Source organism: Numida meleagris, chromosome 11, assembly GCF_002078875.1.
Source record: "Numida meleagris isolate 19003 breed g44 Domestic line chromosome 11, NumMel1.0, whole genome shotgun sequence".
NCBI classification, from domain to species: domain Eukaryota; kingdom Metazoa; phylum Chordata; class Aves; order Galliformes; family Numididae; genus Numida; species Numida meleagris.
The window spans coordinates 3306439-3332565 of NC_034419.1; the positions used below are offsets into that span (position 1 = coordinate 3306439).

The 26127-nt window shown below is 39.3% G+C and overlaps 1 protein-coding gene across 2 annotated transcripts in view; it reads left to right on the forward strand.

The window, feature by feature from the left end:
- The window catches only part of IARS (isoleucyl-tRNA synthetase), a 93308-nt gene extending 78790 nt beyond the window's left edge, over positions 1-14518 (forward strand). For both annotated transcript variants that reach the window (XM_021409841.1, XM_021409842.1), the window contains exons 31-35: positions 1791-1902; positions 2878-3003; positions 7827-7970; positions 8935-9087; positions 13903-14518. In XM_021409841.1, the coding sequence (XP_021265516.1) occupies positions 1791-1902; positions 2878-3003; positions 7827-7970; positions 8935-9087; positions 13903-13985 (618 nt within the window). In that variant the 3' untranslated portion in view covers positions 13986-14518. The remainder of the gene's footprint in view (positions 1-1790; positions 1903-2877; positions 3004-7826; positions 7971-8934; positions 9088-13902) is intronic.

The window sequence follows — 26127 nt, forward strand, 5'->3', positions numbered from 1 at the left end:
TCAACTTTGCCTCTTGACTGAAAACCAGCTCCAGTTATTAATGGTTGAAGATGCCTTGGTTTTTGTTTTTTTTCCTCTGTTGCTGAAGTTTGGCCTTGTGTAGCAAAGCAGTTTCATAGATTGGCTTCCTCTGTCAGCACTAGATGTGAACTATTTCATTGGTTTTTTAGACTGTTTCTTCTAAAAGTTTTGATGGTTGGACTGGATGATCTTGTAGGTCTTTTCCAACCTAGCTAATTCTATGATTCCATGATAATAATACTGCTTTTTTTATTTTTTTCAAACATAGTATATTCAAACCTTTTGAAAGCCCTTTCAGTGCAGAAGTTTAGGCCTATGTGAAAAGTTTGAAAGCTGCAGCTCTGTGCAATGAGTTTGTAGTTTGGTGCATCAAACCCAGCTGTGGTTATTGCCTGTCTGCTCTTAACTGCAAATGCATTTTGTACAGACAGTTTCAAGCAGCATTGGCACAGAAGATGTGTTACAGTGACCGATGTGTGCTTCCAGGTACAAAAGCAGCTGCAAGGTGAAGAGCCACGTGTGCAGTGCTGCTTGTGAGTTGGGTCAGCTCTGGCAGGGTCACTGCAGCAAATCTCTGGGAGCTATTGAAAGGAGGAAGAGATGTCTGCATGATACTGAATATGCATGAAGCCCAAGACAAAAATGAAGTGCAGTCTGTTTTTTCCTGGAAGTGTTTGACTGCATTCGGAGTCAATATTTCTGTCTAATTATTCTGGATATGTTTTTTTATACCAGGTCTTAATTATAACAACACTCCCAAAAACTCTCTCTGAGAGACAACCCGAATGAGCTGTTTTTGAGAAAATATTGGGAAGGAAAAGCAGCTGCTTGAAAAAGTTGTTACTAATTATTGGCAAAAGTGGGTAAACACAAAACAAGGTTTGCTGCTGCTGCAGTGTCTTTCTTTAGGTTGTTAGAGGCACTCAGCAAAGAGTGGCATTTCCATGTTTGTGCTCCTGCCAAAGACCTTCTCCAAATAGATGTAAAAAACAAAAACACTCTAAAATGGCCACGTAGTATCAACATTTCTGAATGATGTTTGTTCCACTACAGATATAAACTAAGTGATCTTTTAGAATGCTACTCATGAATATCTGTGTAAGTGCAGGACTAATATCAACCTGTATTTAGTTCAGGGAAGGGGTTGTGCATAGTCTTAACAAAGCTGTGATTTAAGACTTCTACCAAATACTTTTGTGTCTGTAGCATTGCTATGCATTTTCGAGTCTCTTCATCCTGTATCTCATTTGGAAAGGTAAATGCGTGTTACATTTCTTGCTGTAGTGTTTCAAGTTGTAATTAAGGCACTGATTGCTAATGGGGAGATATTTCACAATGACTGACTTGGTATCAGGAGAGCTTCTGCCCTGGCTGTTCTCTGTAGCCAATGGAGAACAGGAAAGCTTTTTCAGCAGACAACCTGAGAGCAGCATCTTGTTTTCCTGAACTTCTCTGAGCTGCCTCTGGAAGTGTCGTCTTCTCTCAAGTGTATTTGGTTTTGGACAATATTTTGGGAGACTGTCATCACAGCTCAGCAGCACTGTGTGAAAATTAGGCTGTTTATTCCACTCTATTTTTTCATGTGTTGGCTATTCATCTTTAACTTGTATTTAAGATGAAATTATATTTGGAACGCTGTCTCTGAAGGAATACGTGGCAAAGTCTTCTGTTAAAATAAGAGTGATGGTTAGTATAGTAGGACAAAATTCTTAATGCAGCTCAAGGAACTTTATAAAACAAGATGCAAATAATCCTATTTCTTTTTTCAGCTGAAGGGATCAGAGCTAGAAATCACACTTGTCAGAGGTGGTTTGTGTGAGCACGTTGGTCCAGCCTGTTCCTACGTCAACCTCAAAGTTTGTGTTAATGGGGCAGAGCAAGGTAGGAATGTACCCGCTTTTGTTTGTCAGGGGTGTTATTAAAATACTGCTGAGGAAGTGAAGAATGTTGAAGCCGAGTATTTGTTTGAAGGATGGTGCAAGCTCCCTTCCAGTAGTACCTTGAAATAGTTCTTCAGAATTAGCTTATTAAAAGCAAAAAAAGAAGTCTTCAGATACAGACCTGAAGTAAATATGCAGGTGTGCACTTGTATTATTTATGTTCTGCAGAAGGATTTGTATAGGGATATCTATATAGAGACATATGAGAATTAAATTTGTGTGTGTATTCACCCACACACAGGCTTCGCACCTGTAGTACTGTGTAGAGGTGATGCCTTTCTATGGAGAAGGTACTATTTCTGAGAAAATTAGTGCCTAAGTACAGAACTGGAAAGAAAACTTACATTAGAGAACACGATGATTGTGGTTTGGATTGTCAAAAGTACTTTCCATAAGTGAGTACAGTGATACTATTAAAAGTATTACAAGGTTGAGTTACATGTTAAAAGGAGAGCAGGCTAAGAGCACTCTATGGAATTTTTTTCCCTCTACATGTGTTTATGATTTGTGTGTCATAGCAAGTATGCTGTGTTACATATTAGGGAAATGGTTTATGAAACTACTTACTAAGTAAGAATAGATGTAAGTAACTAAGCTAATGAACATCTTGGCACACAGCCTGCCACTTCCTAAGCAGCATAGTGCTGGATTGTAATCTGGGGACAGTAATTTGACTGTGTTGTTAGTAAAAGCAAATGTAACTTCCATACTCTCAATCTGAAATACGCTTGAGTCACTTTCCTGTTTCCTTTTCTCTTTCCCTTACTACAAAATTCTTTGGAAATATGTTGTGGTGCAAGTGTTAAAGCAGCTTAGAAACTTGCAGGAAGTCATTAGAAAAACTCATCTGGATTTCAGTGATTTTTTTGATGTTTCTTCCAAACCTGTAACTTTAATTTCATAATTTTGGTTTTAGATGGTGTGTTGCTGCTGGAAAATCCAAAAGGAGATAATACCTTGAGCCTCCCTGGACTTGTCGATGCAGTCTCCTGCATTTTTGGACTTAAAAATTCAAAACTGACAGTTTTTAATGGAAAAACAGGTAAATGGAGTATGACAAGGGAAATTGGAAATCTTCCTAGTCACAGCTAGGAGTTATTTTCTGTATAATTTTTCTATATATATATATACACACACAAAATTGACAAGAGAAAACACAAGGAAATATTCTGTTTTATAGTACTTAGCTTATGAGGCTGTGCTTATGGTCACATTAGAATGTTTCTAAAAGCTGCTGATGAAATGATGCTCATCTCTTCTGTTACCTTATTTCTATAGCAGCTCACATCAGGACAAAATCTGATTTATTTCAGAAAGTGTTTCCATCAGGTCTGGGCTGTGCTGTACGTTGATGACAAGCTGTTATCAGCTTTTGCATGATTTCATTTATTTTTTCCTAATGCCTCAGTAGGCAGAGTGAGAATTGAACTGAATGCCAAGTGTACCTATGTATAGAGGAGAAATCATTCCTTTTACACCTAGAGGAACTTGAGGATCTCTGCATTTCTTCTTATTAGAAAAAAACTATTGAATATTTTTGCAGCTTGAACTTGGCCTCTGTTAAGACATGAGAATATGAAGTATCTTCTATGGATTATATAGAGAGTTACAGCTTATATCATAGCATAGCTCATTACAAAGATACAATAGCTGAAACAGGGAAACTTGATGCAGTTAGTGACTCAGAGACCCTACCTGTAACTGGTATTCCCTTCTCTGAGATGAAGATGCTGTTTTATTCTTACATTACTTGTAATATTCCAGTACATCGGGAAAAAGTGGTATCTTAAAAATCAGCATGCGGAGAAAAAGATTACACTGGTGACTAAATGCTTTAGTGAATGAATATGGAAAGCAGAATACTCAGTGTCTGTACAGTGATACGACTTCAGAGGTGCTTCAGTGGGAGTAGCAAATCCTTTTTACATCTTAGGGGTATTTACAGGCAGCTTGGAGTTCAGACTTCATTGATTTCTCCACCATTGCTATTAAGTCTATAATGAGTGACAAAGAAATGATAAAATGTCACAAAAACAGAAGTTTGGCTGTAGGAACCTTTGCTTGTGTGTGTTTGTAGCTACCGAAGCAACATGTAAGAGGGAGATGATGTAATTGGCCGTTGTGAAAGGCTGTTCTGGGTTGCACACAGGACTGGTACGTATCACCAGTTACTCCACCAATGACATCAGCAGGGAAATAGTGTTACTGGAGTCTGTAGCAGCACTGCTACTGCTTCATGAGTTTGTTGTCACTTCCCAAAGGTGTTTCTAGAAGAATGTTTTGGGAGCTTTTCATAGCAGAGCTTTATCTGATGTAATCCACTTCATTTAGCGTGATAAATGCTCTTTCCAAGTTGTGCTCAGCTGAACTAAATAGCTTATCATCCTAGAGTTCATTCTTAACTTTCAGTTATAGAAGGTTTACAGGATGCTCCAGGTCCCTCTGTATCTTCCCCAAGTTTCACTTATGTTTTAAAGGGGAAAATAGCTTTCCTTTGACTTGTTTTCTATATAGCAGTGATATACTTCATAGCAGTATGGAACTTGCATGCAGAGGTGGCTGTATGATAGTATGGTACCATCACAGGCTCTAAGAGAGGACCTGCAAAAGGCAAGAAGAGTTGAGTTTATAAGCAGTCCAGATGCTTATTTGATTTCTTTTCTGCCACTAAGAGGACAAAAAGTTGCTGCATGTCTACTGATGCTGAATTCCTGCAGAGGGAGTGGTAGAGAATATGTAAATGCTCCTCCATCCCCGAGGGTCCTTTTCAGCTGTAGTGGCAAAGGCTTCATTTCCTCCTTTCCACGTCTTTTCCACTTTTGCTGTTCTTGGTGTGCTGCTTTGAATCCTTCACTCTCTGTAAGTGGTCAAGGCAGAGAGAGTATTCTCCCTGCCCACTTATTAATGACGTGGAAATTCCCTTGGAAAGCTCTGATCATCAAATTTACTTTTGGCAGAGGTTTTGAACAAGTATTGATCAGTAAGAGATAGGGCTCCCTGAGGAGTCGGGGTTGAATGCAAGCATGTGAACAGAAAATGGCTCTTGTGGATGTTAGAGAACAGAACTGGAACTCCCAGCGTTGGGTTCAATTTGGATGCAGTCCCTGTGCTTTGCCTCCCCAGCCTTTGCTCAGGTAACATTAGCTGAGCTCTGACTGCGGCCCTGGGTGCCTTTAGGTAGGGCTGCTGCTCTCAGCTGCTCCCCAAGAGGAATTGCAAAGAGGTCGTGCACTCTGAACAAATGGTTGCTGAATTGTTCCCACATGTGTTAATAAAATTGTGACCCAGTAAAATTGTATTTCTGGCTCCTTCTTTTCTTCCCTGTGACTTCTAGGCCTGTCCACTTTGCTTGCAGTACTTTATTATCTTGTTTTCTAATTGTAACAAAGATATACTTAGGGTTGCATAATGACATAGAATCAGGCTGTTCTTGCAGGCTAAAATATGTCATGTTCCTCTTTCTCAGTAGAACATTGAAATAATGGGATAAACATTTCCTCCCCAGCAGTGAATTTGCGCAGTTACTCAAAATGCATCAACACTGAGCGAGGTTCTGGGATTTGTACTGATCTTCAGGGAAAAAAAAAAGTCATTTTACTACTTCAGTCATTTAAAGTAAAGAGAGTGTGTTCAAATCAGATTGTAAAAACAGTTTTCTGTGGGTTTTTTTTTTTTGCTCTAGGTAGCCGAAAATGTTACATGCTTCTTGCTGTGAATGCTTTGGGTTGCGCTCAGCTTTCATGGAAGTAGCCTGTATTGAAAAAGACCTATTTGCAATGAATCTGTTTCTTTCTTAGGCTACAAGAAGCTGCAAGTCATTGAGGGGTTTCAGAGAAGGGAGCAGAGCCAAGGCAAAAAAAAAAAAAAATTCCCCCCAGACTTCTTAGACTGTTTTATTTTCTGTATGATTTTCATGTGGCTTATTGTTTAAATTCTATTCTTAGCATTGTTTTTTGGCCACGAGTACAAAAAGATGTTTCTCTTGAATTTTTAGTAGACCGTGGGACTGTAAGGAACCTATAGAGAGCGTTAGCACTTAGTTCTTCCTGCAGCTGAGATTTGACTTCAGAAGTGGTTTTAATATTGATGAGCACTTCCAATATCTGCTTGTTATCAAGTGTAACTTTATATATGAAAAAATGATGTGCCTGACTGCTTATTACTGTTATTAGAGGGTTATACGAACAGAGTCTATTGATAGCACTGTACATGAGATCGTCTTTGTGAAAATGTCAGTGATCCTGTAATGCAAAATGCTAGGCTCATTAAATGTGCAAATCACAGTTTCTGTAGCTTGTGCCCTGTTGACCTGCACAGATCACTGCAACTGTGTGAGGCTGAGCTGTGAGTTACGTGGGCTGTGGCTCTTGCTCTGTCAAGCACCCCGCTCACTAGTGCGGTCTCATACCTATTACCTAGTAATTGGATGTAAATGGCAAGCAGTGCTGCTTTAGAGCTGTGCTAGGGAAAACGTGTTGCTGGCTCCTTTTCTAAAACAAGATTGTTTTTTATTTTCCACTTTTTTCTTGCTGTCCTGCAAGTAAAACCAAAAGCTAAGCCCCTCCTGTGTATGGGATGATTTTCAAAGACTAGGGATTTTGTGTTATGTAAAATACCAGAGATTTACTTATAAAATATTTATTGCTATGTAGACACTGCAAAACCTGGGAATGTGTTGTTTTGTGTTGTTTTGTTTTTGTTTTTTTTTTTTAGCCGATTTCCTTCTTAGATGCATTCTGAGGGGAGAAGTGGGAAACCTTCGTTGCTTTCTTCTCTAGGGCAGTCTCATAAACCTTCCACACTTCATTGCACTTTCTCAGGCAGCTGGCAGAATTTTTAAAGCATATCCCCTGTGATCGCTCTTTACCTCTTTTTTTTGCATTTTTAAAATTATAAACATCCTTGTTAATAAAAATAAGTGCCATTTCAGTCCATCTTAAATTCATTTAGATGAACTGATGGAAAACGAGTCTCTGTGACATGCAGATAGCACTGATGTGGAAAGAGAACCTGCTGCAAGGAGAGGACATGTGCCTGCACTGTATACACAGGCAAAAAAATTAAATTCAGGAAGTCTTCCTAGATTTGATCTTTGGGGTTCTCAGTAGTTGCAATATGATGTTATTTCTGTCTCCAGTTTTGTGGCCATCAGCAGGGTTTTTTTCCACCTCTGTGTAGATAGGCATGTTTACGTACCTCATGAGTTTCTCATCTGCGTGCTTTCATGCTGGTGTTGCTTCTAGAATCCTTTCAAATACAAGTCCCACTTTGAGTCTGATTGTCCACCATTTCCTAAATATTCATGTCTGGAGTCATCTACTGAATCATAACTGTTGATGTTAAGCACAAATATTAATGCAAAGGGCATTATTTATGATATAGCCAGCTGCTACTGATCTTACACATACTGTCATCTGGAGTTTAATGTGAGAGATGTCCTGATGTTGCCTGGTTGTGTGTCCAGTGCTGCTTCAGCTAGTGAAGTCATGGGAGAGGAGAAGATCATCGGTCATAATTTAATGAGATAGAAATGGTTGGCTTAAGTAAATAATTTCTTGCTTATTTTAAGTTATTTATTTTTATTGCATTAAGTAGTCATGTCACATATTTATGTGCGTAAGAAGTGGGTTGTAGGAACTAATTTCCGTAGCAGATTTGGTACTCTGCATTATTAATAAATACCTATTTCTGGGTAAATTCAGTTTGTCAGACTGGAGACTGGAGATCTTCAACAAGTAATTGCAAAGAGGGAAAGGCTTCCACGCTGGAGCCAGTGGTTAGAAAGGCTTACTGTCTGCTAATGAAGTGAAAGCTGGACCTCGGCATCCCTTGTGATAGCCTGACCAGTCTCATTTTCTTTTTCAGAACTGATAAACAAAACTGACTTGCTTAGTCTCAGTGGAAAGACTCTGCATGTGACAACGGGGTCAGCACCTGCTCTCATCAACTCTCCTGATGCTCTTCTCTGCCAGTATATCAACTTGCAGTTAGTAAATGCAAAACCACAAGGTATGTTGGATGCTGATCTCTCCTTGCATAAAGGCTGAGGTTTTTGTGATAGAAGGTTTGGGCACCATCTCTTAGTGATGAAGATACGTACATACATGTTCATTTGTACATGGTGGTTTTGTGTTTACTGCGTACTTTCTAATAAGCAGTGTCTGTATTTAGCTTTTCTCTATATTTTTTCTGAAAGAGAGAAGAGAGCTGGTTTCAGATGAGGACTAGCATTTAAAGAAGAGCTCTTCTGTGTTGCATTCCTACTTCTGACAATCAGCTCACCTGTTTATTTTAAAAGACTGAGTCTAAAACTGAAACGAATGGAAAGGTGAAGGAGGAGTCAGCTCTTCACCTAGACATTGTAAACAGCCCGTAAAACATCTTATTGCTATTTAAAAGCCAGAGGAATTGTATTATCAGCCTGGTCTTGGAGCGTAGATGCGTGCATGGAATTGTTTCCCAGCTGCTAATCTACTAGGCTGCTTCCATTTTGAAACCTCTCATTGGGGGAAAAAAAAGTGTACCTGGAAACCCACTCAGTCTCAGCTCTTGTCTGAGTCCTTTCTGGTCTGTCTGTCCATGTGGATTCCTACAGATGCTACTGGGAACCTACCCAGGACAAAAAGTGTTTTTTAACTGGAGTTTTGGTCATCAGAATGTGCTTTCTGAGTTTCTGTAGTTGTTAGTGGTTTGCGTGCCTTGTTGAAATACTTCATGTTATCCAGTTGACCACGGTAAGGAATTTTGCAAGGTTTTCTTCTGTTTGTCAAACTGTCAATAATATTTACACTTCTGATCCTGTAATCCATGAAGTTTTTTAGTGAATATCTGTAGGTAAGCTTATATGGTTAGTTACAGAGGACTACAAGGAGAGAGTAGAAATGTAAGAACAAGTCCTAAATTTCAATTTACTGAGATAAATGAAGTAACATGATTCTCCATAAATAACTATTGAACTTCTTATCTTGTTTAGAGTGTCAGAAAGGAACAGTGGGAACTCTTCTAATGGAAAACCCTGTCGGTCAGAATGGATTAACGTACCGCGGTCTGCTACATGAAACAGCAAAAGTTTTTGGGCTCAGAAGCAGGAGGCTAAAATTGTTCCTGGATGAAGCAGAAACTCAGGGTAAGCACAAACTTTTAGTTTGCTTCCTGAAAGGGTATTTGGAAATTTTTGCTGAGAAGCAATCAATGTAACCCCTTAATCAAGATCTAATTTAATCACTAAATGCATACTGTTTGTACACTAGTTCTTAATTTTGCCAAGTAATTCCCTGATCTATTTAATAAAATCCCACACAAATGTTTCCTTGTTCAGAGTTGTAATGTTTTCCCCTACAAAATGGCCAAGAGCTAGCTTAGCTGTTGCAGGTTTCTTTCTTTTGAAATAGAAAGGTCTGTCGGCAATGGAAATGGTAGTTGCATCCTGCTGTGACTCAGTGAATCTTATTCTAGAATTGAGCATATCTGAAGAGTGAATATTTTCAAGAACCTTCTCAAATTTGTCCTGTAACACTCATGTTACTGTAGATGCATTTTTAAATTTCCTTTCAGAAAGAGGGTGGTGGGAGGGGAAACTATCACAGGATCAGTTCTACCTCAGATTAGTTTGTGTAGGTCAGACTAGACTGGGCACGGCAGCTGTATTTCACTCAGAACACCTGGGAAATAGAAAGCTTTAGTCACAGTTACATACTGAAATATTAAAGAATCTTCCAAAAACACAGTCAGGTGATGAGGCTTAAACATTCCTGGCTTGTGGAAAAAGTCAAGGCACTTCACTTGACAGGAAGAATGGGTTGGAAACTACATGGTAACGCAAATAAACAAAACCAGGGTATTTCTGTAGACTTGGGAAAATATGATTTAGGATGAACTCGGATAAAGAATATTATATTTCCATTTGATCACAGTGACGTGATTTACAAGGTGTTTGGGAAGGATACCTAATACTTAAGGTTAACTTACCATGTCAGGATACCTTCCCAGAAGTTAAACATCTTATTTTAACTAGTTTTCAAATCTTAGAAGATACCTGGCAGGAGATAAGGGTGGTAGGAGTGTAGCTGCTAAAACTAGAATCACTCTTCAAATGACTTGATGAGATTTAAAATTAGACTCAGTTCAAGTAAAGCGTGTTTCGTTGTTGGCTTTTGTTGTTTAATTATTAGTAGTATCTCATGTGACCTGTAATCTGTTTATTCAAAGCCATTTTCGTAAGTGGATCTCTAATGCTGATAAAAACTTTCTAGTGATAGTTTGAGCTAATGCTAAGTAAAATGTGCTGAGTGAGGTAACAAACAAGTGAAGACTGTAGTGGGAACAGCACAAGGTGTAAGAACTGGAGTATATAAATGACACTTTAGTTGCATAAACCAAAGATGTATTTATTTGTACAACCTGGCAGACTAGGAATGTAGCTGGTGCTTATGCTGCACTTAATTCTTGATTTTCTTTTCCTATCGTTGTTAGAGGGCAAATGAGTTCACAGCAGCATTTGATTTAGTTAAGATGCAAAAATAACTGTTGTATAAAAGTTTCTAGCTTTTAAAGAGTGAAGTAACTGACAAAACAGGAAAATAAATAGCCATTAAGGATCAGTTTAAGTAAGGATTTTTAAAATACCTTTGCCAAAAAGGGAAATCAGTGGAGTCACTGTCACAATTTGTAGTCTCAATCCTGCGGAACTATTTAAGGTTTAAATATTGTATAAACTGATAATTCATGCTGATTTGAAGGATCATTTTTGAGTCTTCAAAGGCTAAAATAACTCATCATCTGATCATTTTGAGGCTTGACAGAGAATTTGGTCCTGGAGGTTTATTTTTGTAGCTAACACATGCTTGTGCAATATAGTTATGCTTCTGTTACCTTAGATGTAATTCTCACAGTGCAGCTTTTCTCATAATTTTTTTATGGTATAAGTACTGAAATGGTCATTGATCATCTTGGCCCTCAAGATAAACTAAGAGCTGGAGCACCTCTTCTGTGAGGAAAGGCTGAGAGGGCTGGGGGTGTGCAGCAAGAGAAGGCTCCGGGGAGACCTCACTGCAGCCTTGCAGTGCTTGAAGGGAGCTTACCAGCAGGAGGGAGAGTGACTTTTTACACAGTATGATAGTGACAAGACAAGGGGGGAATGGCTTTAAACTAAAAGAGGAGGGATCTAGGTGAGATGTTAGGGGTAAATTCTTCACTCAGAGGGCAGTGAGGCGCTGACACTGCTGCCAAGAGCTGTGGGTGCCCATCCCTGCAGGTGCCCCAGGCCATGGAGGGGCCCGGGGCAGCCTGAGCTGGGGGGCAGCCAGCCCATGGCAGGAGTGGGGCTGGATGATCTTTAAGGTACCCTCCAACCTAAGCCATTCTGTGATTATGTTGATGGTTTTTTTACCTGATAAATGCTGCTTATAGAACCAATTGTTTTTGATGCCTCTGGAAAACATTAGTTCTGTTAATAATTGCATAGATAGTCGTTGTTTTGTAATCCCTTATGTTTTTATCAATACATCCCTCTGTCTTAGTTCTGAAAATAAAAAACTGGTGTCTTTTGCTGGTTTACTCTAAAGGGAATAGATGGTAATAAAAATAGGTTTGCTGTTAGCCATTGGAATCATTCAGTGAGAATGAGCTGTAAGTAGAAAATCTGATTTAAAAGCCTTCTCAAAAAGAGAAAAAAAAAATCACTTAAAGGAAAATGAGTGATCAGTTTTGAAAACACTACCTTTATAAACGCTGTCAGGTACGTGACGCGGGCATCTGCTCCTTATTGCACAAAGCCTGCCAGCTTTTCAGAAGTAGATCTGTTCCACTCTCCAGTTTTGGAATACTGGAAAAACATTGTTCGAATTAGAAATTTGAATAGTTCAGTTGGAAGGGACCTACAAAGATGGAGTCCAACCAGACGTCCAAGTGGTGAGCATTGCTTATTCATAAGATTGAAGCAGCGAAGTTGCAGGTAGCTCTGAAGACATACGGTGCAGGGGCAGTACGTTCTAACATGCTAACTGCAGAGCCTTTCTCTAGAGGGATTAGCACAGAAAATAGGATGTCATTACATCATCCTGATGAATCATGTTTCCAGTTTCTAACAGTAATTGTTGTCTTAAATAACGCTGAAAGTAGCGACTTCGTGTAATGTGTCACTTCTCAGGATTTGTGGTGTTTGTTTTTCACTTCTACCATGCAACTTGGCCATCATGCTCTGGTTTAAACAACAACAAAGGAAAACAACATCGAGACCAAGTTCATAGTTTGCTTCTACAGACCAAAGTGACTTTTTCTACATACTGCTATAAAAATTCCATGAGAAGTAGAGGGATGTCAGTGAGGGAATAAAGCCCTAATTTCTGGATTGGGTTTTACCTCTTAGCTCTGTAGATGGGCGTTGGGCTGCTTGAAGCAGAGCACTCCACTCCAAGAGAGCTCTTTAAAATGGTGCTGTCAGGATCCATATGGACTTCTCAATTATTTAATTGATAGCATTTGAAGTTTGTTGCAGGCTGTATCTGCTTAGTCTACGAAATGCTTTTCAAGAAAAGATGGGGACCATAATGTTAGAAGAAATGTTCCTATTGTTATATGGAAACAAAACTTGGTGCTGCCATTTCTAGAAGCAGTGTCCAGCTGGACACTGTGTTGCTGAAAATTGAACTGCTTTTGCATTATTTCTGTAGATGCACTTCTTAGATTTGCCTCCCCCCACCACACACAGTGCCTTGGTCTTTGTCAGCTGGAGGTGAGCCCAAGCTAGAGCAGGATGAATATCAGACATCAGTACCATGACACAGTGCAGTACGCTGCGAAATTGTTTCCACTGAAAACACCCAAATATTCTGTATGTTACTAATCTGTCACTTGTGCTAGCACCAGTGCCAAAATTTAAAATTATCTTTTATTTGCTTACGTTGTCTGTAGCGATTCTAATGTGCAGAGCTGCACAGTAACCCCCTGAATTTCTTTTGCTTTGGTTTCTAGTATTTGTGGTTACCACTTTGAAGTTTCTTAGTAAAGAGATCTCTGGTATATTTGTTACTCGGGTTGTTTTGAATACTGGGAGGTACAGCTTTGGAACAAAAGCATGCTGCTCTGTTATTGGTGTAGTTTGCTTACAGCTGGTGGGTGTTGGGAAATACTGAGCTAGCAAGCTTCTCGCTTTTGGAAAAAGAAATGCTCTCTGCATGGTGGCAAGAAGTTTCCAGTTTTCACCAGCTTTTCAGTTGCAAGGCATTATTTCTTTCGCTGCACGACAGTGTTACAATTTGTGTTTCCTAAATAATCACAATAGAAACGCACTACATCCATAAAAGAGGTTTATGGTTGAGTCTTCGTCCCATTATTGCTCCAAAGTGTATGAAATGACTTAAATTCTGGTAAAACTGGTATGGTTTAAAACTCTTCAGGCATTTTTGACAAGATAGTTTATTGCAAATGCTACTGCAGTCCTTGCTTTACATTAGAAGTCAAGTTAATGCACGCATCTCCTTGTACCCCTCCATAAACATGTAGCGATAGGTTGCTAGAGGAGATGGATCTCTGATCTGCCCTATATTGGCCATTACATTATGTTTATAAGGGACTGTGGTTTTCAGCGCATTGCGCTGTGCTGTTGACTTTTTATTATTGTATTATGAAACAGTTTTCTGGATAGATGCTGTTCTGTGCGGGATCGAAGCTGGGAGCTGTGGGCTGACATGCTTTCTGAAACAATTCTTTAACCTGGAGCAGTACCTTGAACTCCTGCAGGGCTGTGCCTGACGTGCAGCGACTCCTGCTTCAATGTACAGTGTTACAGCAGGAGGGAATTGGAGCTAGGCAGTTTCTGTCCGTGTCCCATTTCGACTGAACCAGTAGGACTGTGAGTAAAGAAAAAAATGCATCGATGGTTTTACCTGTAGGAAGGAGCACTAACTGTCTTCTGTATTTCTTTTTCTTCTTTTTGGTTCAGAGATCACAAAGGACATCTCCATGAAGAACCTGAACATGAAGACTGTCTATGTCAGTGTTATACCCACCACAGCTGAATGTTGAGAATTCCATTTTTATGAATAAGACCGTGTAGACTTTTTTCCACAAAAATGAAATCAAATTAAATTAGTATGCTTTCAGATTAACATCCAAGTTGTGTATGGTACTTCTAGCATCTCAGATCGCACACAGGATGTTTTCTACCAGTGCATGTCTTATATGCTGCTCTTTGGTTTCAAATACAATGTATTTTCATTGTTATCTTACAATATTGTAAAAGCTGTTTGGAAACATGCCCGACTCCTTAACCCTAGATATCTATGCAGTAATTTGCCTGGAAGAAATGGGCCTAGTACCTCAGTGATGCTGTTCTCTGCCTGCCCTTCTGCAGAGAGCATCTTTGATTTTCTAAACCATGAGTTACCTGCAAGGCTCTGTGATGCATATACCCTGTGACAATAGCTTTGGACTTAAAGGGTTCCCTGGATTTGTTCCTACATATTAGCTGGATTTTCATGAAGTGTGTGGTTGTTGATTTAAATACCCCCTGAATTCAACAGTTCCAACAATAAATTTGCTTCACCTGCAAACTCGTTTCCCGACGTTTAGAGTACTTTACTTTCCTACGTTTTCTAGAGAAGATAATGCATAGCACTCCCTGTGGATCAGGTAAAGCCTAATCAACCAGCAGTCTGAAAATGTCCATACTGAATGCTGGTGACTGGATTGTGGCATTACCAGGTTATAGAGACTTATTTGGTTATTTTTTTGGCTGTTGTTTGCTTCGGTTTCAGATTTAAAGCAGACTTTACGTAACATTTTCATTGAGTTTTTGATTTTTTTTATAATGGTCAATACAATTTGCCAAATGTTCTTGTGTTAACCTGTATGTCTGTCAGTGAGTGAAACAGCAGGCACCCCCCTTACAGTTTGAGCATCTTTTTGGCTAGTTTTGGATGACTGAAGCCACATCTAAGTTTCACTGCCTTTCAGCATTGTTCACCAATGTTGAAACTTGCTTCTGTGCATGAACTCGTTCACTGCTGTGCCTTTATTCACTTCCTAAGAGCAAGATTACATAAACTGCAAACAAGAGTATTGACAGAGAGTAATGCTTTGTAAGAATAACCAAGTCTTGCTTAGCATGTTGTTCCATTGCTTTGTTTTTCAGCTTTACACTAACTATGAACATAAACCAATCCGTTTTTTTGATAAGCCTATATTCGTAGAAATATTTATAAATGAATGTTCCTTGTAGCTACAGTGCTTTACTGAACCATATCGAAGCCTGTAAGTATTCATTTGAAGTAAATCAAGTCTCTGGCATTCAGCTTACATGAAATTATTTTTATCAGTATAAGAAATGTCAGTGCCTGAACCTGCTGCATCATTGGCCTGTTCAGTTAAATGAATATTGGACATTATCCTCTACTTTTCCCTTTAAGTCTGCTTGTTTGTCGTCTTGACATTGAAATCAAATGGGGCTTCAATTTATATTGGCTTCTTTTTTATCACATAAAAAAGGTTCAGCTCATTTCTTCTGCGAAGGTAAGGTTGCTGTTCATAAAGTGAATGACTTTGTTTTACTGCTTACGGAGAATAAACAAAAATGGCAAGTGACTGCAGTCTAACTTCATTTCAGTGAGACAATCTACTTGCCTTTTATTTAAAGAGTTATTCAAGATTTATGATTTTTTGCATGTGTCATTTTTTTCCGAAGGATGTTGGCTGCCTGAGATCTGTGTAAGGACTGGATTGGATTATATGTGCTTTCCAGTGAACATAAAGCCCAGCCAAGATTTATGAATTCACTCTGAGTTGCAAACAGATAAAATCTTCAGGAATACTCTTTCTTTCTCAAATATATTTCTAGCTGCTTAATTGCAAAAAATAATCTGTCCTGAAGAGAACCAACGCTTTGTGACCTTAGTCCGATGATCTCGTACTTCACATGAGGCTTAGCTGAACTGGTGTCCTTGGATTTTCTGTAAATGGACTGTTTTATGCCAAAGATGAACATTGGCTTTTCCCTAACTTTGTGCAGGAGCTTTCTCTATAAAGATGTTCTGCAGAATAGCAGTGATTGTGATGCACCATGGCATGCTGACGAAATTTACTGTCTAAGGTAATGGATTTGAATTATTGATTCGAAGGAGAAGGGTTGAAGGAAAAATATTGCTGATAATTCTGTATGTGCCTCCCTTAGTTGGAGGCCTGTGCGAGGGGCATACATTTGAAATAATCCTCACAGCAGTATCTTGAGACTGAGTCAGCTAAGGCTGTGCTTTTGCAGGCCTGCAGTTAGCCTCGGTGGGGCATGAGGCTGCGTGAATCCTGGTGCATCAGCAGCGTGGGCTCGAAGGCAAGCTTCCTACCCACCTTCTGCTTCTCGGGGAGTGTCTATGGCATAATAGAGTTTATATGATACTCTGTAGAGTAAGTGAAAAAATAAAAGGGAGCCAAAAGCCATTGTTTCAAGGCAAGAGGAGGGCAGAGTACAAGTTAAATATGAAGCGTAGTGTTTTCTCCTCCTGTTTTTGCTATAACTTCATGTGCCACAGAAGTGTGGGACGGTGCTTTCCTGTGGGCTTCTGATCTTCTCACAAAAATGAGACAAAATTTGCCCGAAGAGATGATAGAAGTTGAACTGCTTTTACAGAGTTTCTGCAGCGTAGGCACAGACAGCATCTGTAGTGTAACCCTTGGGCTGAGGCACTGCCTTAACAGAGGGATGCTGCGCACCCGGCGCCCAGAGTTGAACAGATACAAATGTCTATAAATTTCTCTTGATGTTACGTAGCTGTATTTCTTTCACCTTAGTACAGTGCAGGGGTGTACTCATGCTGTGTGCCCTGAAAGGAAATGGTACCAGAGTAAGAAAGCACTTCTACTTGCTCTTACTGTGAGAGTTGTATATGGTAATTCCCTTGCTCTGCTTCACCTCAGCATCTTTCCTTTCCTATAGTGCACACTACGTTCTTCCTTCTTTCTTCTGGATTTTTTTGTTTTTTTTTTTTCTTTTGTCTTTTTGTTTAGCCTTGTTGCTCTTAGTTTCTCAGACATGGTTTTCTGTCTGCACTCAAATACTCCTCACATCGCAAATGACTGGAACAGAAAGAGATGTGCCCTCGTGTTCTCCAGTCTGCTCACACCACAGGGGTGGCAATGCCCATAAATGCCATTTCTGGCTTTGGTAGGGGCAGTAAAGGGTGGCAGAGAGGAAAAGTGTATTTGCTTAGGACAAGTAATGGAAGAATGAGACTAGAGTTTGTCAGAGGACACTACTGAAAATGCTTCTAAAAATGCTTTACATTAACTTTTTACATAAGTAGCATGTAATTAAAAGGAAAGAGGGCAGAATTATGGTTTAATTCTACTTTCAGCTGTTAGTTGGCGATGGTCTCATCTCTAAAAGATGCTGATAGAGTTTTAGGAAAAAGTTGTGACCCATTTGGGTGAATTTGTGCTCTTTCTACCTTTCCTCTCCACATCCATTTTTAGTATTTTTAGTGTAAGATAATATCTAATAATTTCCTGAGAATTTGTCTCGTGGATTCTTGTAGTTGGGAAGTTTCCTACGAACTTTTACATGATTTTTGAATGCTCTTCTGTAACTTGATCTAGGTTGGGCTTGATATAATACCCTTCAGTATTTATATACTTCAATTAACTTCTTTCTTAAATAGCTCATGACATAAACGAGGCCCTGGACCACAGCTCCCTGTCTCTGCCTGGAGAAAAATGCTGCCTCAGCACTCACCGAACTGCTGCACCATTTACTGCGCTCTGCAGGCGTTTGTATCCTTGAATCCTGATGCAGTCTGCTGTAACCTTCTGCTGCTGCCTTTCACCTGATAGTGATCTCTGTTTCTGTCTCACTGAGACAGAATCTGGTGATCTGCAGCAGCTGGGCTCTGCTGAACCAGCTCATTGCTGTGGGGGAGCTGGAGGCACTGGTACAGAATAGATCTGTTACTGTAGCCATATCTAGCTGTGGTTTGCAAAAGGAAAATGGAGACTTCTTTTTTTCTCACACACGGCTCTTCCCTCCCCCTGCCCACCCAATCTCGAACAGTTGCTCTCTAGATCTCTGGTTTGGGCTCAGAGTGATTCCATACCCATCCCAATCCTACCAGCTAGGAGTTAATTCCCTAGCTCATCTCAGCTGGCACCCCCAGGAGCGCAGAGAGGCCCTGACATCACCCAGGACCGGCAGCAGGCTTATGGCCTTGTCACGCTTTGCTCAGAGACACCGGTGTGATGGTGTGTGCAGGACAGCAACGGGGCTGCTCCTTCCATGTCGCCTGGTTTCCATCTTTCTGCAGAATAAATCCAACTGCAGCAGTGGGTCGGGAGCAGCTAAGCACAGTCATTTTATTCTCTTCTTTAGGTGAGCATGTGCAGCAGGTAAAAACTTTCATTTCTGTTTTGCTTTTGAAAAAAAGTAGTGAATGTTGGAATCTTTTTGCATGTTAATTCCAGAGAGAAGACTGGTTTTTAGGAAAAAAAAAAAAAACAAAACCAAACAGTTTAGCAACACGTTGCAGGTTGAATAGTGGCTGATCAGCTGTGCAGCCCTTCTGCAGTTCAGAATATGTTCTGTTTCTCAGCAAAGATGAAGTCAAGGTATCCTTGCTCTTGCTAGTTAAGCACAGAGAAATTACTCAGCGTCCTTTTTATCTGATTTCTTGTGGGATAGTCTCTTGACGCTGATGAAAGGTATTGGAGAGAAAGATAATGTATGTAACTGTGTAACAAAAGGTGAACTTCAGAGTAGTCTTAGATGTTTTCTTTCTTTGAGAAATGGATTGAAAGGAGAACACAGTATCATCCACATGCAGAAGCAGCTTTACAGTATGAACACTTTGAGTTAATTTCACTCTTGCTGTGCTAGGAGTGGTGGTTAACTGGTGCTGGGGGAGAATGTCTTCAATTATCCAATGTTTTCCTCAGTTAAAATGTTTATGTAACCAATGTAATAATAGCTTTTATGTAATTGGGGAAAAAAAGGATTCCTATTTCAGTATGTCTGGGTATTTCAGTTAATTTCTAATTGCTGTACGGAGTTCTCAGTCTGGGGTCACAAAGCTCCTCAGAAGACTTCAAAAATTCCTTGCAGGTGCCATCAGGATAAAATTGCCCCTAAATATACTTAAAGATTTTCTTGGATCAGAGATAAGGCAATCTGTATGCATTATCCTAATTTTGATATTCGTTCCCAGCTCTGTTTAGTATTCTAACAGTTCTGCTAACATCTCCCCAGTAAGTAGAAATGCAGCCTGGCACTTGTTATTTGCTGTATTTGATCGAGAATGACAGCTAGACATCTGCGCATAAGGTAGTTCCAAGGAATATCACTTGCAGTATACCTGAAGGACAAATTTCCTTAACTTTTCCAGTCATTAATTTTCCAAATGTGAAGGCAATCAAAATCTAAAGGTAGAGCATGTGTTGGGTGATTAATATAGCACAAACACCATCACGGGATCTTTGTGTATAGGCATTGCAAGTGGGAGGAGGGGAAAACAGCAAGAAACACAGCAAATTTAATTTAGGAAATCTTATACTGCAAGTCCTGCTTATGGACATGATACTGTCTAGACAAGGATGAAGGATCCCGAACGCTCCTGAAGATCAGTGAATGTTTGTAAGATGAGAAGTTGGCTACTCTGTCAACTGAACAGGCAAAAAAAAAAAAATAGAACTTTGCTCTTTAAAGTTAAGAGCTTCAAAGTAAAGGGGGTTGAAATGGCTTAGAAATTGAACAAGAACCGATAATTTCTTTCTCTTGTTAAACAAAATGATTACGAAAATAAAAAGCACCTGGGTGTATAAACACGGATGTATATCCTTCTGCTTGAGTACTGAGAGCGTTCCCAATGGAGCCCTGTATCCAGTATCAGGGAAGATGAGGAAGATGTTGATGATTTGGAGGGAATCCAGTGAGGGGGAGCAGGAATATGGTCTGGGAATTGTGACCTATGAGGAAAGATTTAAGGAATTGGTGTGTTTAGTCTACAGCAGACGAGACTGAGGGTAAAATGCTATGACTCTACAAATAAATAAATGATAATTGCAAAGAGAATAGCAACAAACTCATCTTCAAGAAGTGGTAAGTTAAATTGGATGGGAATTTAGGCCACACATCAGGAAAAGCCTTTCAAATATAAAAATAATCCACTCCTGGAATGGATGGCCTAGGAGGGTTTATGGTCAGGAATGGGTTTAAGAAGTGAGACTCCAAAGAATGGTTTGGATACAGAGTATTCCTCCTGGAGCTGGGGTTAGACTGGAAAAACCTCTCAAAGCCTTTTTTGACTCATTTTTGACATTTACTTTGTCACCTTAGAAAAAGACAAGTTTTAAAAAATACATATTTACAAATTCTAGCCTCTTATTAGCTTATTTATGAAAATTATTGTGGAAGGAATGAAAAGCTGTTTATTAGTTCCAAGGGTTATCTTCTGTTCAGATGGCTACAATAACGTGTCCATCATTCTGATCTGAACATTTTGAACATTTTTATTGCAGCTTAAATGCTTGTACTGCACTTGCTGTTTGTTCTTCCGTTTCACTCTATTTTGTCATCTGGAAGAAGCTTGCCAGCACAGATAACGGTTAGGTGAGTGAGATCTGTATTTGAATATACATAGTGAGCTATTTGGAATGTGGTTTATCAGCTGTTTACATGCAAGTGAGATTTTGGTGGTAATATTTGAGTACCTTCAGGAATCTGTCATTCACCTGATGGTAAATGACTGGCGTCAAACCATCAGCTCTGCCAAGGGAATGAAAGTGACTGGATTGAAGGCACAGAAAGAGGATAAACCAAGGATCAAAAACAAACAGAAAAATAACAGTTCTTTTGTATGTTTCTTTTCTATGTGCATGATGGCTGCTTGTCCCAAAGAAAAGCTAAGAGGAGAAACTCAAATCTGAATATTCAGCTTCTGCTGCAGATCACTGGATATACTATTCATTGTCTAGGTTTGGGAAGAGCTTACTCCTGATCTTAATGTGCCAAATGAGGTGGCAAAGGAAACAGTGTTTGTGGTTCACCTTTTTTAAGGTCTTTTAAAAACCTCAACAATTTCTGCTTTCCCATCCTAAAATGTATGAAAAATCAGTACATCTGAAGAATCTATCACTTCTATCTCTTCTGATAGAAATGATTAATTATGTGAGGATGTAATCCCTAGTGAAAGAATAGTTTCAGAACATCTGTATTTGTGCTCTTTCAAGTATATTGATGGTCAGTAGTGCAGGATTAATATTATTTCTACGCTATGTCTAGTATTAGACTTCCTTGCTTTTATATTGCATAGTTGTGAATCTCAGTTTTTACAGAAGGCCTCGAATCTCTTCTGCTCCACCGCTGAATACCATCGCTGCTTTGTACATCTTTGCTGTCATTTTTATCACTTCCATGCAATAACATTAATCCTCCTCGTTAAAGGAGAAAAAAATCTACAGAAAGGCAGCACAAACCTGGACTTAATGGTCTGTCCAAATGGCATTTTTATGACAGTAACATCAAGTACAAAATATGAATACGAAATGCATCTCGTGAAGAATGATAGCGATTTTGCCAACACTGAGTTGGACAGGATTGTCAAATATTTAGCACTGTTCTCTATTATTCAGATAAATAATATTTTCTGCTGGTTTCTCAGTGGATGCACAGGCCTATGGTAAAGGTAGGTTTGTTACAAGGGGTGCCACAAAACTCTAATGATCTGAAACCATTGCTTCCCTTTTCCCTGTTTCTCTGTCATGGTGCGTGCTCCAACATTATTCTTGGATGGTGAGCTCATTTTATGACTTACTGCACTTTTTTCCTTCACTCGTATTCTGATTCCTTGTTTAGGTACTGAAGGCATTATTGGAGTCAAAGACACATTTCTTAAGCAGGTCTGGGCCCTAAGTTGAACCTGAAGGATAGGAACATGCTGGTTGCTGCCTGTGGGTTTAGTCTTAACATCTTCATTTTTTCCCATCACTGACATACTTGGAAGTTCCTAGGGATAAGACATTGCTGTTTGCCGAATGACATTTTGCAGCTGACAGTTCAGTAATGTATATTTGTGTTTTAAAATATTAAGAGTCCATTTGAAGCCTTGGTGCTCAGCCTGTTGGGAATTAACTTCCACTTCTGAATTGTTTTTGTGATGTGCGTAAGTATTAAAAATGATGCTGTGGCTTTTCGTGTTAGTTACGTTGTGCATATGTGACATAAACAGTAGAGTTGTTGGTGGGATGAGGAACATGGTTTCTCTTAAGGCCAGGAAACAGGCTGATTATTTTATAGGTTTGCATTTTGAGGCTTTAATACGTTACCTTGCCTGCGAGTCTTGTCCTGCTTTCTGCTTAGCTCAGTGGCAAAGCATCAGATCTGCTTTATTCCTCCCAAAGCTGCCATTCACAGCGTGAATGGTTGTTATATGTCAAAGCAAAAACAGAGAAACTGACCAAGGAGTCACTACGCTAGCGGCGCATTAATTCTTAAATAGTTTCTATCGTAATAGGAGGAAGAAGAAAGGAAAGAAGCTGGAATGAAGTGAAAGACTTTGCCTGCAAATGTGTATGATGAAGAAAAAGAAGACAAGAGAAAGAAGGCACAGAGTGTATGTAGTCCATGTAGGCCTTATTGCAAGATGGTGTCCTTAAGCAAATGGTTTTAGGGCGTTAAGAGTAGCAAGAAGCCAAAGTAATTCACATGGGGCAGTTATAAAGTATTTAAGATTTAATATCCCTATGTAATAACATGCCTAAAATATTCCCTATTTAAAGCTATTTGACTTGCAGTAGGAAAATTTTTTGAATGTGTCATTCCCTTAAAAAGAGTTGTAGTGAGCAGTTCTGTGTTGCAGGGGTCTCAGTGCTTTTCCTGTATTCCACAGGCTATTGTCAATAGAAGACAGTTCAAGTGTTTTGTTTGTTGGGAAGGGTTGAGAGGGGAGAGGACGGAGATGGATAATATGAAATTCACAGTGAATGCAAGCCAAGAACTGTACTGTACTAAAATGAGACCCTGGATAACTATGATGGGATCTCAACAAAAAAAAAAGCAAATGAATTCCAATCCTGGGCTCTAAACAAAGTGCAGAGCTGTAAGGTTAATGGAATTTTCCACATACTCATGTCTCTTATGACAGTAGTCTAGGGCTGGTTCTGAATTTTTTCCAGCTTTGTTGAATATATTCCCTAGCCTGGAGTGAATTTCTCAGAGCAATACCTTATCTATGTTCACATAAATGTATTCATTTCAGTTATAAAATGGAGATGTTTAGTATGTCAGCAATGAAAGGCTATCTGTGACACTGGTTATTTCAAAAAGTAATCGTTCCTCAGTGCCAGAATTTAGGACAGTGAAATCACAGTAGCGATACCAGTTAGTGTCAACAACAGTGAAGTTATCTGGGCATTATTCCATTTTGGTTTTAGCATTATAAAACTTGCAACCAAGACTCAGACTTTCCCACTGATCATTGGAGGTACGGACTGTGATGGTGATCTAGGAGACAACAGAGCATCTCATTACAGAATGTAAGAGATTGTTGCCAGCTAAAATAATACAATTTTTTGCTTCTGGAAGAAAAATTTTAGTTTCTGCCTTTCAAAAATAAAGCTGCATGTTCCCTGAAGATCATGCATGTTTGGGATGTCAGGGGGTGTTGCATAGAGAACCATAAGGGCATCTTGCAGGATGCCTGGCCTGAGCACCACTGAGGGACCACAACTTGGTGGTGTTATGCTGAGGAGCAGGAGGCAGTTCCTGAAGCAGACGTGTTGTGGTTTGTCAGTGGTTTTCCATAGGAAGCTGAAAAACAGCGCTTTGGGGTGTTTGAGTTTAGTAGGAAGCCCAGGTACATCTGGAAGAATTGCTGACTGTTTTCAGGAAGATGCTCTGGTTTATCAGCAGGCTGTTGAATACAGCATTAAATATAACCTTCAGCTAGATCTGATGTCATGATTAAAAATGTCTTGATTAAATGGCTAATACTAAAGCCACAGATAAGCTGCGGTGTGTTACATTAATTCAGAAGTGGCAAAAGTAGAGAACGTTTTACAGATGGTTGCATCTGGGGGAATAAATCTTTGTAGCTGGTGGTCAGATACGTTCAACTTGACCAGGAATGTATCCTTTGGAAATCAGGAACTTTGCTGTAACACAGTGCCATACAATGATGAGTACAAACAAAAAGGCTGTAGAGCTGGAAACACAGATTTATTCAAGAAAAGTGAATTCTTACAGAGAAGTAAAAATATTTGTTAGTGATATTCTTAGGGTTTTAAGGTCAATAGCACGAATTCGAGGCAAGGACTGCGGTTCCTGATATGCATGCACCTGCCTGGGTGCCCCTTAAGGTTTCCTGTTGGATATGCTATTTTCTCTAGCGGATCACTGATATAAAAAAAAAAAATCCCACAGCTCATTTATATTTATTCTTGTGAGACACATCAGTATAGCATACCTCATCCTCTCATTCTTTGGACAGAGCTTGTTAGTAAAAGGACATAAGACATGATATACCTCTGACACCTGGGGCTGAAACACAGTGCTGGAGTTCTTAGCACAGTAGAGCAGAATTAATGAAATAACTTACTTATATCTCAAGTATAGTATCAAACTTGCTGACTCTGAAACTTCTTAGATATACCAAGAGAAATTTTATTTTTTTTTACTCCATAAAATACTGTGTCTTTCACAAATCAATACATGCAAGCAATTCTTATCGTCTTCCTCATAGGGCTAATGAGTTGGTGCAGCCTGGTACGTCACATCTCAAAGCGTGGTGTTCTGCAGCAACAGGAAATAAAGCACAGAATAAAACATCCTATTTTTGTTTTGCTAATGTATTGCTGGAAGTGTGGCAGTTTGTCCTACCCTTAGTCTGTCTATTCACTTTCATGTAATTGGCTTTCCTCTGTGGTTAAATAAGAGAATGAAGACAGAACATTAAAATGAGACATAGTAAATGATGGAAATGCGGAGGGAGCTGGAGGATGAAGGTGTTGTTACCCTGGGCTTCTGGGGCTCCCGAAACTGAAAGGAGTGGAAGGGGCTGACCTTTTCTCTCTCCTCCTTCACCTTTTTCTGCCTCTTCCCCTCTCCCAGCTCTAAATATTTGCCCAACTGTAGACTGGCTTTGCTGCAGTGTTGTGCAACTTGCCTTGGCAAAAAAATGGTACATGGAAACACAGGCATAGTCTTTGTTCATTCCTGTGCAAAATGTGATTTATTGAAGGTAGTAGCTTGATGAGGTAGCATTTGAATATGTGCACTACTTTTCCACAAAAAAAGAGGGTTTACATGTCTTTATCCACTTTAAAGTTGAGTCACCTTCTATAAATACACTGAACACAATGAGGATTTAGGCATGAAACAGTCTGTACTAGCATTTTAAGAATGAATTTTGTATTTTTTGTACACTTGAAATACCTGCCGAGCTAATCTTAGAATGCCTTTTAATGCTTAGCAAGGTCAAACAAGTGCTTTGTGCAATCACACACACAAGTTGTATTTAACTTTGCATTAACTTTTCAGTGTACTAGAAATTAGGCATAATCCATTTCTTTGCTGTTTTACTGTAACAATATGATAAATGAATAGGAGTGGGGGAAAAAGATGAGATTGGTGAAGTTCTGCATGTATGCCTACGACTGAGAAACCACTGTGACTGCCAATGTAAAGGGAATGCCACTGTCTAGGTTCATTTTTCCTCAGATTCCAATAAGCTATATAATTAAAAGAATATTAATTTGTGCAAAGTACAGATTAATATTTGAGCACTTCTTTATAACTGTAGAACTTTGCAATAATTACTGTTTTAGTATAGAATTTCTGATTAGTATGTGCCATCACGGTTTGTGAAAAGTAAGTAATGCGCATATAAACTCTGAAAAGTTTTAAGGAACAATCTTTTTGCTGTACTATGAAAGACAGCTGCTTTTCCTTTAAGGGTTGTCCGATGTGCTGTGTAATACAACCACCTTTCTTCAAATGTGTCTTCGTAGTTAGGCTTGCTTTCCTCTTGCTGTTACATAACTGCACATACACTACTCAGATTGCAAAATGATCGTGGTATTTAGGAAGATAGCGTTCTGTGCAATGAGCTGATTTGCTGCCTCACCCCAACTTTTTACATTTGCCTTAGGGCAGGCATTTCTGTTTTTTTTTCTTTTTAATTGAAGCTCACATAAG